At 39.5% G+C, this 16,424-nt stretch overlaps 1 protein-coding gene across 1 annotated transcript; it reads right to left on the bottom strand.

Annotated features, from left to right (window-relative positions):
• Nucleotides 1-10,503: 10,503 nt before the first annotated feature.
• LOC311491027 (cornifelin-like) lies at nucleotides 10,504-13,777 on the bottom strand. Its single transcript, XM_084548862.1, has 4 exons — nucleotides 13,613-13,777; nucleotides 11,843-11,942; nucleotides 11,536-11,723; nucleotides 10,504-11,400 (listed from the first exon to the last, which is right to left on the bottom strand). The coding sequence occupies exons 2-4, from the start codon at nucleotides 11,907-11,909 to the stop codon at nucleotides 11,224-11,226; spliced, it is 432 nt and encodes a 143-aa protein (XP_084404988.1). The 5' UTR covers nucleotides 11,910-11,942; nucleotides 13,613-13,777; the 3' UTR covers nucleotides 10,504-11,223.
• Nucleotides 13,778-16,424: the final 2,647 nt, after the last annotated feature.

A 16,424-nucleotide genomic window follows, 5' to 3' on the forward strand; every position in this document is an offset into this window, starting at 1 on the left:
AGTCTCTTGTGTGTCTGTAAGGCACTGGATTCAAAAATACTAATTTGTCAAAGTTGTGATTCTTACAAGTGGCTGCATCCTCAAAGCAGTCGCAGAGACCACTGCTCCACTCTACTGGTTGAGACTGTGCTGCCATTGGATGTTGACCTTCAGTCAGTGAGGAATGACTCTGTGAAATCAGAGTGAACCAGGAAAAGATTTAGCAAAATAATAGCGCCACGGAAAGCTCGTATACTGGAACATGATATGGAGATCTTTATACGGTGTAGTATATCTCTGCGAAAAATGACCTTGTTGCCAAACTTGTTCTTAAGAGAACAAGTTAACTTAGAACACAAACGTTCATAACAGTTAAGTTGAAGTAATGTTCGTACAATGTGAGGATGATGATGTAAAATTGACATTTTCCTGTTTAGATTCTTGCTCAAGGAAGTGCACTTCAGTCGTACAGTGGCGTCACAAGCCTGAATCTTGTTGCTATAACCAGGAAACATTTGTTTCGTTTTACTGTAGATGCTCAGAGTCCCTTAGGTTTATCCTATAAGGATTTACTTCACTATAACAACAACAGCACTGTATTGCTCTATGAACTCCCTTAGCTGTTAGATCACACAGTATGTTCCTAAAACAGTCTATGTATTTTTTATTTTATTATTATTTTTTTTTAACAAAAGCGAACATTAATAATTTTAGAGTGCACTCGCGGCATTTTATTAGTGAACGTTCCCAGAAAAAAAGTTTTATTTAACAGCTGAGATTTAAAAAAAAGGGAGCAGTCCTGACTCTGTTGTAATAGTAATACTTTAAAAAAAATAACTAACTAAATAAAATTGAACGTAATAATGAGTTTTCCTCCAGTTATCTTAAAAGACATTTTTACACAGAGCTTAAAATGACAAACTGAAAGACAATTCTGCTCATAGTTACAAACTACAATTCTCTATTTAAACGTAGGGTCTCTAAACATAAAATAATACTCTGAGCTCTTTATAAAAATTCAGTATTTTGATTTAATTAAATATATCTGAGTCTGTTTTTCAGTTTCTGTTACAAAAGCGAGAGCATCATCTCCATGCGGTTTACCCCACAGGGAAATAAACCAGCAGAATATGGCAATACAAAGTTAAGGAAGTAGTCCTGGTGAGAGTACATAGTCTGTTTTAAATAAAGTGAATATTCAGAATTTTGGTCTACAAAACCCCCCTTTTCCTATATTTTTTATGGTATAATTGAACTTTTCCACTATGACAGAAAAATGTTCAGTTAACTACTGAGATGAACTGAAAGGTCTTACCTGGACACCTTCTTTGCACCTCAGACTCCGAATGAATGAAAGGATAAGCTTTAGATCAGGAGTGGCAGCTTGTCTGTGACAGGCGACTCCATGCAAACAACGCTGCACAACCTGAAACTATGGGCTTGGAGAAATGAAACTAAAAGCGAACGCTAGGATTTCAATGTCCATTGTGGTCTAATTAATGCATCCAAATGAGTTGATTTGAATAAATGAACAGAAGTGCACACTTGCCATGTCTTAAAAGGTTAAAAGTTATGGTTTCTTAATTATGTAGTGTCAGATATTAAAAGGAAAACATTCACCTTTTTTTAATGTGTTTGATTGCAGGACAGTTATTCCAGTTTCATTGTTCTTCCATTGGTCGGAAAGAGGAAACAAAAAAATCAAGTAAAAAGCTCAACAGGAAGTCTGGGATATTTTTCTTTTTCTTTTCTTCTGAAGCTCTTGAGGAATCTCAGTTCTGACCTTACACTGAGAGATAACAGACCAGGACAGTGCCACGCTCTATTTACTGAAGCCGGTTTTATTTTATGCAGACTCAAAAACCACGCAGAGTTTAACTTAGTTACTTAAAGCTGTTATGCGGGGAACACTGACTGACTTCGGCTCCCTCCAGTGGTAATATTAATAAGAACAGTGTTAGACATTCAGTTCTGTCAGATTTTTGTTAATGATTAGAAAGAAAGAGAGATTCAGCTATGCATTCAGGAATATTTATCCTTATATGCATATTTTTCAGTGATCAAGGAATAAAACTGCATGTGTTGAAACTGTACTCTGTGTAGTTTGCTGTGATGCTTGTAGGGTGTTATCCTGGATTCAGCCCCTGATGACAACAATCAAAATAAAAGTCAACAGGTTTTGTCTGTATGAGCCAGCTTCTGACATTTGATGACAGTTGAGGCTGTTCTCCTGTCACTCTACAGTAGCAACACAAGCTGGCTACAAATATCTGATCACTGACAGAGGCACGGAAGTTTAAACAGGAATTTCCGCTTTGTGGCTGTATGACTCTGCCAGTTAGTCGCAGGTTGCAGATTATATCGACCTAATAAAGATTTTGTAATAATTTGATGTATAAATGTGCCATAAATGTGTTTTTGCCAGATTCAAATCACTTCATCATTGAGTCCAAAAACGCCTGGGACAAGTCTGAAGATATTCCCTCAAGGTGTTTTGAAGGTTACATTCACGAGTTGAACTGTGGCCAATCATGTGCTGTGTGACCATAGCCCTTTGATCTCCAACATCTAGTGGATCTAGTGGACATTTTAGATATCTACTGTGAGTACGTACTGTACTGCCACCTCAGAAACACAAAACATATTTAAAATTGGTAAAATATACCACTGCATGCCAAACATCTCCTCAGTCTTCATTTTTATTCCGTTTGAGTAGGTAGGTTGTAATACGTGATTTGGTTCTCTAACTGCGGTCACACTAAACATGACCATTAGCCCTGCACTCTGAAGAAACCATGCAATGAATGCCAGGAGGTCCACCTTAGGGTTCTCCATGCTATTGCCAGACCAGCCTCCCCATGTCTACCTGATCACATCAAAGGGTCGTGCCTTGCTTGCCAACTCTGAGCAAGGAGGTAAAGTGTATCTCAAAGTGGTGCCGATTATCATTAGCCACGGGAGTGAGACATTGCAGACCTACGCAGTCCTTGATGATAGGGCTGAGAGCACAATACTACTGCCTTCTGCTGCTCAACACTTAGGTCTCAGGGGTGCAGCAGAGTCTCTTACTCTGCGGACAATGTGCCAAGATGTGGCTTGTCTTTCTGGTGCTTCAGTTGAATTCTACGTGGCCCCCCCGATGCAGCCTTCAGAAAGGTACCTGGTCAAGGGTGCCTTCACAGCAGGTCCTTTGGCCTTGTCAAAGCAATCCTTGTTATGATGAGGTCTATGGTGGCCCCAAAGCAATCAATGCCACATTTGGAGCTCTGTACAACTTTGATAGGAGCCCAGCTGTGCTCTCTCATTTATTAAGAACTCATCCTTTCTTTGGACTGACTCCACCACAACCTTGACCTGGCTGACATCAGACTCTTGTAGATTTAAGGTCTTTGTAGGGACCCAAGTCTCTGAGATCCAGGATCTGATAGCCCTGCACACTTGGCTGAGCTGGCAGTTTCGAGCTTCCAGTTCCTCTATGGTTCACCTGACGAATGGACATCATTTCCTGTCTATACAGAGCCAGAAGAGCTCATGCATGATGGCTTCTGTAACCTCACACAGATGAGCCCAGCATTGCAGATACTGGATGCTATCCAGTTCAACAACTGGACAGACTTGGTCAAAGCCACCCAGCAGTTCCTTCATGGGGCAGGGTGGGAGACAGGCCATTAAGCATCATCAGAGGGCTTGCTCTGAATGTAGGAAGTGGTATGATGACAGACTTATTCTTGCCCAGCTGCGGCTCCTCAAGCTTCCCTTTTTTTTGGCAGGAGTGGACTGTTTTGACTCATATGTCATCAAAATTGAACCTACTAACCAGTCTTGATACAGATGCCTTCCTCTTGGCATTGAGGCGTTCGCTCGCAGAGGCACCCCTTTGGAGAGCTTGTCTGTTCAGGGAACAAACTTTGGAGGTGCAGAGAGGGAGTTCAAGGAGGCGTTCGTTGCAGTAGAGCCACAGTTACAGGAGAGACTGGCTAAGCAATGGATCAAGTTTCAGTTCAACCCACTGGCAACTCTCCATTTCGGTGGGGCATGGGAGTGTGAGATACAGTCTGTTAAGAAAGCTCTGCAGGTTGTTATTGGCACTCAGTCTTTCCAAGAAGAAGTGCTGCTTACAGTCTTGATTGAAGTTTAATGCATCCTTAATGCCAAACCACTAGGGTACAGACATCGGACATCGCAGATCCAGATCCTGTAACACCAAATATGTTGTTGATGGGGTGGCAGGATGCCTCCCTGCTGCATATGTTTTATGCTTTGGGCATACTCACCAGGAGACGGCGGCGCCATTGTCAAATGATGGTGGACCACTTCTGGGTGCAATTTCTCAGAATCTACTTGCCATCTCTTCAAGTCGACCAGAAAGTGGCAGCAGGACACTGATGATCTCCTGAAGGACACTGTCATGATGATTGTTGATCCTCAGCTACCACGTGCTCATTCTATTCTGGATGAAGTGGTGCCAGCAATATTTACCAAGTCCATGATATTAACAACATCATATGTTTATTGGTTAAATATTTTCAAATATCATTTGTAATAATTAGATTATTTTTTTGCTTTAACAGGAAAACTAAGACACTCAAGTTATTATTAAAACAGGAAAAGAGACTAAAAGGCACCTTACAACAGATCTTACATTGACTGTTATTACACTTTTCATCACATACCAATGCATATACATATGATAAATACATAGATAAATACATAGATAGACCAAAACAAACAGCAGGGTTTTTGGAACAAAATCAAATTTCCACAAGTCTCAGTACTGATGACTCATGACAACTCCTGATTGGCTCACAAAACCAGGCAGTGTCGGATTTGCATTCACCATCATCATTGGAGCAGGCTGCACGTTGAAAATAGTTTGAGACTGCATATTAATGACAGTGGGTGTTTTGTTGCGATTCTTTAACTCCCGATGCATCTGACACCAAGAGCACCACTGGCAGAAACAGGAAACTGCAATATCGCTGCAGAGAGAGCCCTGAGGAGAACCACAGGAAAACATTGATTTACTTTTTCTTTTCTTTTTTAATAATTAGTAATTCAGTGTGCATCAGTGTCTCATTTGTTGTACCTTGATACCATATTTGTATCGCATGGCCACCCTTACAGACAGGACTGCAGGAGGAACACACATAGGCACTCCAAAGAGTGCTGCTGAAGCAGAGCTAGGTATGTCACATAAAGGGAGACAACTGTCCTCTCCAAATCGTCCTGAAACAGTGCAGGCAAGGCAATTGTAGCACCAGAAACCATAGCAGCCTGAAAAACATAGCAAGGAGTAAAGTCTCTTGTGTGTCTACAAGGCACTGGATTCAAATTTGTTGTGATTCATGTGATTCTTACAAGTGCCTGCATCCTCAAAGCAGTCTAAAAGACCACTGCTCCAGTCTGCTGGTTGAGATTGTGCTGCCATTGGATGCTGACCTTCAGTCGATGGGGAATTACCCTGTGAAATCAGAGCGAACCAGGAAAAGATTTAGCAAAATAATAACACCACGGAAAGCTTGTGTCTGGAACATGATGTGGAGAACTTTATACGGTGTAGTATATCTCTGCAACAAATGATCCGATTAGGACCTTGTTGCCAAACTTGTCCTCAAGAGAACAAGTTAAAGGGGAACTACTGTTTATTCCAACCTGGACCTTATTTCTGGCATAAAATACAATTGTTTACTCACCCTTATAACTTTTGAGTAATTTGTAGTCAATCAGGAGATATTTAGATCTGCGTATATCCATATAGTGGGAGTGACTGGGGCACCGAAACGCACTGTCTCGTGCTCCCGTTGACGGTCGCTTGTTTACCTGTAATTTGCTACTGCTATGGTTCGTTCACAACCTCAGAATCTGAAAAATATTCAGCCATGTTGCAAAAAACTAGCAGTAGCAAATTACAGGTAAACAAGCCAACCGTCGCGGGTGCGTGCGCCACTCAGAGATGACGTCATGCAGGTCAGAAGACATCATCCGGGGTCTGTAGGTCAATCTACAGATCCCGGATGATGATAACAGGTAACTCCGGACTCACCGGGGAATAGCACTAGCCTACAATAACAAAATATTGTATTTTGTGGCAGATAATGCGTTATTTAGAAGCTGCATTTGGTGCCCCAGTCATTCCCACTATATGGATATACGCAGATCTAAATATCTCCCGAACGACTGCAGATTATACAGAAGTTATATGGGTGAGTAAACGATCGTATTTTATGCAAGAAATAACGTCCTTAATAACAGTTAAGTTGAATTAATGATGGTACAATATGATGATGATGATGTTAAATTGACATTTTCCTGTTTAGTTGGATGCCTTGCTCAAGGAAGGGCACTCCAGCCATACAGTAAATAGGGTCACAAGTCTGAATCTTGCAAACCACTAGTCCACGAGCTAGTTATGTGTAAATCATAAACAATTTACAAGGAAATGAAATAACTTAAATGGCTCCAGCTTTCACCTTCACCTGTGAGCGCCTTGCTTGGATTTGGATCAGGTTTGCATTGTTTTGCAAGTCAAACAGTGCATACCTGATACACGCAAACTCCAGGTCGACTGGGCTACAGTAAAGAAATCACAAAATACCAACATAAAATTGTAATTGCAAGCCTCAAGCACACTGTCACAGAAATAGCACGCCATGCAATGTACACTATTAAAAATTCTGGTTAATTTAGAAAGAATGTATCATATGTATCGTAAGTGCTCAGAGTCCCTTGGGTTTATCCTATAGTGATTTAATTCACTCCAACAACAACAGCACTGTATTACACTATGAACTCACTTATCTGTTAAATCACACAGTATGTTCCTTAAACAGTGTGTGTATTTTTTTTTTAATACAAGTGAACATCTGTCATTTTAGAGTGCACAAACTCCCACCTGCTGCATTTTATTAGTGAACTTTCCCAAATGAAGTTTTATTTAACAGCTGAGATAAAGAAGGAAGCAGTCCTGACTATGTTGTAATAGTAATACTTAAATAAAATACTTAAAATAAATAAAAATGAATAAATAAATAAAACTGGACGAAATAATGAGTTGTCCTCCAGTTATCGTAACATTTTTTTTTTTTTTTTACACAGCTTAAAATGACAAACTGAATGAAAGTTCAAAGTTTGCTTTTGCAGAAAACTACAAATTTCTATTTGCACGTAGGGTCTCTGAACATAAAACAATACTCTGAGCTCTTTCTAAAAATCCAGTATTTTGATTAAATTAAATATATTTGAGTCTGTTTTTCAGTTTCTGTTTTCAGATGAACTGAAAGGTCTTACCTGGACACCTTCTTGGCACCTCAGACTCCCAATGAACTTAAGGATAAGCCTTGGATCAGGAGTGGCAACTCAACGCAAATGATGCTGCACAACCTGAAACTATGGTCTTGGTGAAATGAAACTAAAAGTGAACGCTAGAATTTGAATGTCCTTTTGTTATCTAATTAATGCATCCAAATGAGTTGATTTGAATAAACAAACAGAAGTGCACACTTGCCATGTCTTAAAAGATTAAAAGTTATGGTTTCTTAATTATGTAGTGTCAGATATTAAAAGGGAAACGTTCACCTTTTTTTTATGTGTTTGATTGCAGAACAGTTATTCCAGTTTCATTGTTCTTCCATTGGTCAGAAAGAGGGAAACAAAATCAAGTGTAAATCAGTAAAAAGCTCAACAGGAAGTCATGGATATTTTTCTTTATCTTTTATTCTGTAGCACTTGAGGAATCACAGTCTTGGCTTTATACTGAGAGATAACAGACCAGACAGTGTCATGCTCTAGTTACTCAAGCCGGTTTTATTTTATGCAGACTCAAAAACCACAGAGTTTAACTTAGTTGCTGTTATGTGTTCCCCAGCTGTTATGTGGGGAACACTGACTGACTTTGGCTCCCTCCAGTGGTAATATTAATAAGAACAGTGTGTTAGACATTCAGAAAACGATGAACGCTGTTTAAATCCTGTAGTGATGCTGCAGTTCTGTCAGATTTTTGCGGTTAATGATTCAAAAGAAAGAGAGATTCAGCTATGCATTCAGGTATATTTATCCTTACATGTATATTTTTCAGTGATCAAGGAATAAAACTGTGATGCTTGCAGGGTGTCATCCTGGATTCAGCCCCTGATGACAACAACCATTTGGCATTTCGTCTGTGTGAGCCAGCTTCTGACATTTGATGACAGTTGAGGCTGTTCTCCTGTCACGCTACAGTAGCAACACGAGCTGGCTACAAATATCTGATCACTGACAGAGGCATGAGGGCGTCATGCAAAGTGGAGGGTTCTCAACACACGGAAGATTAAACAGGAATTTTCACTTTGTGGCTGTATGACTCGGCCAGTTAGTCGCAGGTTGCAGATTACATTGACCTAATAAAGGTTTTGTCTTGTAGACAACTGTTTGAAATTTGGTAATAATTTGATGTATAAATGTGGCATAAACGTGTTTTACCAGATTCAAATCACTTCATCATTGAGTCCAAAAACATCTGGGCCAAGTTTGAAGATTTTCCCTCAAAATGTTTTTTACACAAGTTGTGGCTGATCATGTGTTGTGTGACCATAACTCTTTGAGCACCAACATCTGATGGATCTAATGGACATTTTAGATATCATATCACAAGTACGAGAGGGATGCATGCATCTACTGTGAGTACGTAATGAACTGATAACCCAGAAACACAAAACATATTAAAAACATTTATTCAACATCAAAACTTTCTTCAAAAGAGGATGCACTTTTCATTCGTATAGTTTAAAATATCAGGTAATAATGCGGGAGGAAGTAGGAAGGTTGTAGTATGTGATCTGGACCTCTGTTTTCTTGCTGCAAAATATATTTTTTAAATTTTTTATACTTTTATCATCAGTAAAGTTCAGGTCATTGCAATTGCTGGACACATTTCGTACATTGCCTACAGGTAAAGGTGATATACTAGAACAACACCACAAGGAAAACGATCAATCATCTCTTCACCAATAGATATAATGTATAGATAAAGTAACTTCCCTGCGACCCTTAACAGGAATAACCGGGTATAGAAAATGAATGAATGAATAAAGTAACTTCACACATGGCCTCAGAAACTCATCCTCCCTTCTTGAAAATAAAGTACTTACAGTCCCAAATATGTTTTCACAAGTCTGTCTGTGTAAAACATATGAGTAACTATTCCACAATATATTAGTTAGCTGGCAAACGATCAGTTTAGAATGACTGTCTCTGACATAATCTGTTTTTTTCAGTACTCAAACCAGTAGGGGGCCACAGAGAGCTGACAAACTACTCTGCCTGGCCAAAAAAAAAACAAGTCACCACCTGGATTTAAGTAAGCAAATAGGTAGGAGCCTCCTATTGGATAATTACTGCATGGGCAATTATCTTTCAGCTGGCAACAAGTTATTTAACCTCAACTGATGCAATGAGTAGCTTCTTAAACAACCATGTTGAAAGACACATCCTGTGGTTGTGGAAACGATGTTCGTTTTCTGTTTGAGAAGGGTCAAATCACTGGCATGCATCAACATCTAAGGAGACGGAAGAAACTACTAAAACTGGGTTAAGAACTGTCCAACGCGTTATTAAAAACTGGAAGGATAGTGGGGAACCATTGTCTTTGAGGAAGAAATGTGGTTGGAAAACAACAGTAGAACTCAGGGCTATGTTTAATAGTGAACGTAAAAGCATCTCCACATGTACAATGAGAAGGGAACTCAAGGGATTGGGACTAAACAGCTGTGTAGCCTTAAGAAAACCACTAATCAGTGAGGCTAACTGAAAAAAAAAAAAAAGGCTTCAGTTGCTAGGGAGCATAAAGATTGGACTCTGGAGCAATGGAAGAAGGTCATGTGGTGTGATGAGTCCAGATTTACCCTGTCCCAGAGTGATGGGGGCATCAGGGTAAGAAGAAAGGCAGATTAAGTGATGTACCCATCATGCCTAGTGCCTACTGTACAAGCCTGTGGGGGCAGTGCTATGATCTGGGGTTGCTGCAGTTGGTCAGGTCTAGGTTCAGCAACATCATGTGCCCAAAGAATGAGGTCAGCTGACTAAAAATGAATGCAAATCTGGATGGACATTGTAGAAGCTTATCATGTGCATAACTCTTTAAAGTAGTAATTTCAGCAACACTCAGTTCAAAGTGAAGGGAAGCTATCCCATTGGGAAAGAAAGAGAAATAGGAGAAAAGATATCAAGACAGTTTTAAGTGAAGTGGATAATGATTAATATTAATACTAAAATGCTAGTCTTGCCTTAACTATGGGGGAGAGATATTAATAAATAACTTCCAGTAGTGGTTTCAAGACTCTATAATTTCTATTTTCCCAGAAACTGTGATATATGTTGATTTATGAATCCAAATTATTTGACTGAGATTGTCCATTTTTTCCAAAAATCTTTGCCATAACAATGATTTATAAAATAAGGTCTTATGATTAAAATAAAACAAATATTTTTTTCTCAGACTGAATATTTTTTATTTGATTATTGCATCACAATAAAAAAATTTCCCTTCTGGATTAATACAGTTCAGTTCAGGTTTTAAAATCCTTCAGAAAGCCATGCAGTGAACTGTATGACACAGTGTTGTTTGTATTTATTATACATATTTTGTCATTTCTATTCCAACCTACAGCATACATGTAAATCTAAACCAGTAACAGACGGGTGAGGTCTGCAGTACAATAATGGGACTAGTGTCCTGGAAGCGGATGCAGAATTCTGCCTTACATTCAAAAGTAGTAGTGTTAGTGTGTTAGTAGCATAGACTGTATAAAGATCCTCAAAAGTGAAGCCAAAGCAAGTAGAGCTCCCCCTGGTGGCTGGCTGTAGTATAGGTCACAAGCTCCACCCCCTCCATGTTAGTGGATGGGACTTGAGCCAAACTAAAAAACAAGTCAAATATTTTTATTTCAAGGATGGTTTCTGTTATTTTAGGCAGTCAATATAAAGTTGATGAATGTTCAATGGCTCCGCCCGTGTCCTCGGATAATAGCGACACGTTTTCCATATTTATACAGTCTTTGATTAGTAGTAATTCACTTTTATTAGAACACATAAGTCTAGAATAAATCAGATAATTCATCATAATTCTCAGGATTGGTATGAGCGTGTGATGAGCTGGACATCACCACAGACAACTAATCTCAATTCCATCAGATTACTTTCAAAATACATAGCAGATCAATGAGATGACACAAAGCTCCCTCTCAGTATGACATTTTTCAGTTTTTCGATCTATTTTTGCACAAAGCCAGCAGGGGGTGGATATCCTGCAGCCACGTTCATTGGTGCAGGCTGCATGTTCACAACATTAGTGGGGTTTTTCTTGCGAAACTTCAGCTCGCGATGCATCTGACACCAGGAGCACCACACGCACACACAGGCTGTGGCGATGTCCTTACAGAGAGAACCCTAGAAGAGAGAGAACTTCTAATTATATACTATCTTCGCTATTCCTCAATTGGCAATGAAAACTTCACAACAACAAGCCTTTAATTTCTACATGGGATAAGGAATTAGAGCGCATCAGTTTTACTCAAGTTATACCTTGATACCAAATCTGTGTCTAATGCCGGTCCTCAGAGCCAGTCCAGCAGGAGGTACAAACAGGGGTATCCCGAAGGCTGAGATCACTGCAGGGGTGCAAATGTCGCATAATGGGAGACAGCGGTTCTCTCCAAACTTCCCTGCAACCGTGCAAGCGAGGCACGGGCAGCACCAGAAACCATAGCAGCCTGAAAAACAAGCAGTTTGACGTGGAAATACATAGCATTAGTGGCCTTTTATGTCTGAGAGGTGCACAAAATGAAACGTTTTAGAATTAAAAGAAAGACTGAAAGTCATTGGTTCTTACATGAACTTGTGTCTTCACAACAGCCGAAGAGGCCTGTGTTCCAGTCTGTCAACGCCTGCACTGCCATTGGCTACTGGAGGTTAGTCACAGACCAAAGAACCTGTTAACACATAGAAATTAGAGAGTATGACTTTGTCCAGTCTAAAAAACAAATATTTTTTTATATGAAAATAGTAAAATAATAATAATAATAAACTATAAATATACTGCAATGTAGTTAAAAATACATAAATGTATAATATTTTCACATTTCTTTATATGGCAAATCTTGGTTAATTTCCCATCTAGTACCAAATCCCTTAAACCAGGGGTGTCAAACTTATTTTAGTTTATGGCCACATACAGCCTAAATCTCATGCAGGCCGGACCAGTAAGATAACAGCATAATAACCTATAAGTCAGGGGTCTTCAACGTTTTCCAAGCCAAGGACCCCCAAACTGATGAAGAGATGGAGCGGGGACCCCCTACTTATGTATGTGTATTTAAAGACATTTAAATTTATGGAAAAAAGTTTCACAACCCCCCTGCAATACCTCCGCAGACCCCCTAGGGGTCACTGATCCCCTGTTGAAGACCTCTGATATAAGTAAGGACAACTCCAGATTTTTTCGATTTTTTTTTAGTGCAAAAAAGAACAAGTAAATTAGGAGAATGTTGACATTTAATAAACTATCCTTAAAAAAAATGAAATTTCTTAAGAAATATAAGCGCATTGTGGGCACATTGCTGTCTGCTGTTTAGTCCTGGGTCTCAGTGTTGTGTTCCGTCCACTTCTCTTGCTAAAACAGTGGTCAAATTAGGGATAGCTGTTATTTTCATTTAAAAATTGCAGTCTTCTGTATGATTTTTGCACTTTGCAAATTTATGCTGTGGGCCAGATTAGACCCTCTGGTGGACCACTTTAGGCACACACTCCATATGTTTGTAGAGTTTGTAACGACCTGGCCACTCCAGTGGAACAAGAGCTTCCACTAGAGGGGAATGTTATGTTAAATGTCGCTCCACAACAAATGAGCAAACCTGAAATTCTTTACCCCTGAGTGTGTAGAGTTGTAGAGGAGGAAAACATGGCAGAACAATTGAGCTAAGAGAGTGAATGTGGCTAGAGATGGAAAGCCTGGTTGGAAATGTCTTGTACTAGCGAAGTACACGCACATTTTTTTTTGCTGTTGCTCTTCTTGTTTTGTTGTTCGCTGTTTCATATTGTATTGCATCTTGTCTAGGTGTAAGGTTTTGAGTCTAATAAATATGATATGAAAACTGTGCATGATTAGTTTCTCCACACAGATTAAAATACAGACGTATTGTGCAATGCTCCCTCTAAGTAAACAATTAACAGAAACAAAGTCATTTAAATTGGGTAGCAGTTGGCTATGGGTTTTTAATTAGATTGGTTTTGTAATAGTCTTGGTGGAGCCAATGATCCTGCCATAATAGTCAGCTGTGCAGGGTGTGTCAAAGAGAAATCTGTCACAGCTAAGTTGGAACCATCGTTAAAAAAACAATAATTTGCAGATTTCAGCCATTCGATGCAATCTGATAACTCTATTTTTTGTTCCTGGTGCCTCTGAGCTCTCCATTAAACACTGCACACTGCAACAGTAAGTCTTTGTGCCAAACGAATTTGCATTTTGTTTTTGTTTTTTAAAAAAGACCTGTTTTTTATCCTGATTTCATGTTCTACAATATCCTCTTTCAGCTTTTCTTGTCAATTTGAATATCAAATTTCTTACCAGCAAATGAAAAAAATAAAATAAAATAAAACTTACCTGATTAATCTGGAAGTCTCGTTGTCCTTGCTGTCCCTCAGAAAACTCAAGCCTTCTGCGAGGAGTGGCATCACATGTGTTACTGCTCAGAATAATGCTGCAGAACCTGAACTTTTGCACAAAGAGAGCTTGAAACAACACGTTTATAAGGATCTGCAATATTCATGAAGGTGTGGCGAGCCTTGTTACTAGTTATGTTGTTACCAAGGTTAGTTAACATTTACTGTATCTGCCAGTGACTTAGTGGGAATGCCATTTTTATAATTATTATTATTTTATTACTTTGTCTCCTGCAGATCATGTAAAGTTTAGATTGTTGTACATATCCGTTACATGAATAAAGTGTTGATTTGTTTCCTGCATTTCACAAGACCGTACTGACAGACTTAAGACTGCACTCTTGAGCTCTTAAGTGCATTTTGAGTGTTACATGGAGCTGTAATTATTTCTTTTGTCCATGCCAAAGTTGCTAAGTCCTAATGTGACAAACTCCACAGAACTAATTTTTGTATGAGGCTTCAGCAATGACTGTTTTTACAACACTCTCACTGGGCCATCCTCTCTCGGCTGTAGCTGAACAGGATGTTGCTCTCTGCAGTGTTAAGCAATCTGTTTTGCCGGCACCATTTTTCACCCATGCATGCTGCACATGGGCTGGGCCCAAAGGTGCAGCCCATTGTCATGATCCAACACACTGACTCGCTGAAAGTGCGTGGCTTGTGGCTGACGCTTCGGGAACCACACCATCACTTCACTGTCTCTGAATGTGTTGATTGAGAGTGCATACAGGCCTCCTCTGTGCACTAACAGAAACGTTTTACCAGTTTTAAACAGAAAAGTAGCATTTTATGAATGAAAAACATTTATACTCCACCAAAATTAAGCTCTCTGAGAGTTGATCAACCTGTCCAACCTGGATGAGAGCTGTTTTTTTTTGTTATAGGGTTGGAATTAAAACAGGGCGGCACAGTGGCGTGGTGGTGGTTAGCGTTGATGACTCCACTGGCCGACTGGAGCCTTTCTGTGTGGGGTTTGCATGTTCTCCCTGTATCTGCGTGGGTCTTCTCCGGGTTAGGTTAATTGGTGATTCTAAATTATTAGTGTGAATGGTTGTCTGTCTCTCTGTGCTAGCTCTGCGATAGACTGGAGACCTGTCCAGGGTGTACCCCCCTCCCCACGGACCCTCCAGAGGACACGCGGTTGCAGAAAATGAATGAATGAATCATATCACCGCTGATCTGACCCAAGAAGGGGACTATACTTATTTTAACTTAAGTTTTTAGTATTTTAACTGAGTCTTTTACCTGTTTAGCTTACTTAACTACAGATCTCAGTTCACAGTTTGCAACTACCTGACCGTGAGCAAGAAGCTGAACTGTGGATTTCTCTATGTCTGAAAGAGTCAGGCATAGAGACATGCGTAGAGCCATGGACAGAGAATGGTCAAAACTGGTCAAAGATTTTCCTTCTGTTAGATCAAATCTGATAGAGCTGCAGATGAGCATTTTGTAGAACATGTTCCCAACTCGGATAATTATTGACACTATTTTTATCAGGTGGAGGTAAAAGTTTCAAATCTCTGGCTTGGTGATGGGTACAGAGAGGCTTATTGGTTTGCATTTTTGTCCGGCAGGCAACCGATGTTACCGGCTTTGCTGAAAGCAGTTTCCGTAAAGCTTATGTTCAAGATTTAAAATTTTCTAAATATGAAATATGAAAATATGAAAAATATATTTGCATATTTTGGAAACATTTGTTTGACTTCTGAAAAACCAAAGGCCTCTGTCATGACACATGTAAGCGTGTTTTAATATTCAAATATCGACCTGAATACCTTTGTGTAAACTCTGGGTGCAGGTTTTTGTCGAGAGCAGTCCCCACTAGCACATCCAGAGGAGACGTCGGCACAGAGAGAAGGAGGAAACTAATGTGAGTTCAGATCCTTTTGTGTTTAGTTTCTTTTAAAACGTTGTATTCCCACCTCTGCATACAGGTGTCTGCAGCGCTTCTTCTGTATTAAGATCTTGTTTTAATTCATTTGATTTGGCTTTTTCATTTATCAGAGAATTAGGTAATTTATGAATTGATCTTTGATGAGTCACAACTGATTTGGAGGCACAAAGAAGACCTACACAATAGTACTATGGTGGTCATAATGTTATGCCTGATCGGTGTATGTCTTCATGTAGCTCCATGTCACTATGTACCACACTGCTATGGTTGAAATGATAAATAATGATAACAATACAAACCTCTTTGACCTTTTTGATGTCAAACAGAGCTGCAGGTTTAATCAATATATTCAATGTGACAAAACAAATGTTCTTGATCCTAAATTATCTGTAACTTCACAGTGAGTTTCTGTTGATGTTTTTAAAAAGAGGCTCAAGACCCACCTTTTCAACCAAGCTTTTAATTGATTCTCTTAATATGTTTTTATGGTACGTTAGAAAGCATTTTATCTATATTGTTCCTTTCTATCCCATTTTACAGTTTTAGTCCCTCAGTTTTTAGCAATTTTTAGTTTTTAGCAGTTTTTATCAGACTTTTTATTATTTCCTTTTCTATTTTTATGTTTATTATATGTTATAACTACATGTTTTAATTTTATGAGCTGAAAATTATTTTATCCATATTGGTCGTTTTAGTCCTCGGTTTTTAGCCCCAGTGTTTCCTCATGGGGGCCGACAACACTGGGAGTTGCGGCTGGTCTACTGATGGGGGTGCTGTCCTGTGGGCGGCTCTGGCCCTGGTGACTGGAGGGCTCTGCACCTTGGTGTGGGGCCTCCTGTCTGCCCGGGTCGGGGCTGTC

The sequence above is a fragment of the Chelon labrosus genome (assembly GCF_963514085.1).
Source record: "Chelon labrosus genome assembly, chromosome: 7".
Classification (NCBI taxonomy): domain Eukaryota; kingdom Metazoa; phylum Chordata; class Actinopteri; order Mugiliformes; family Mugilidae; genus Chelon; species Chelon labrosus.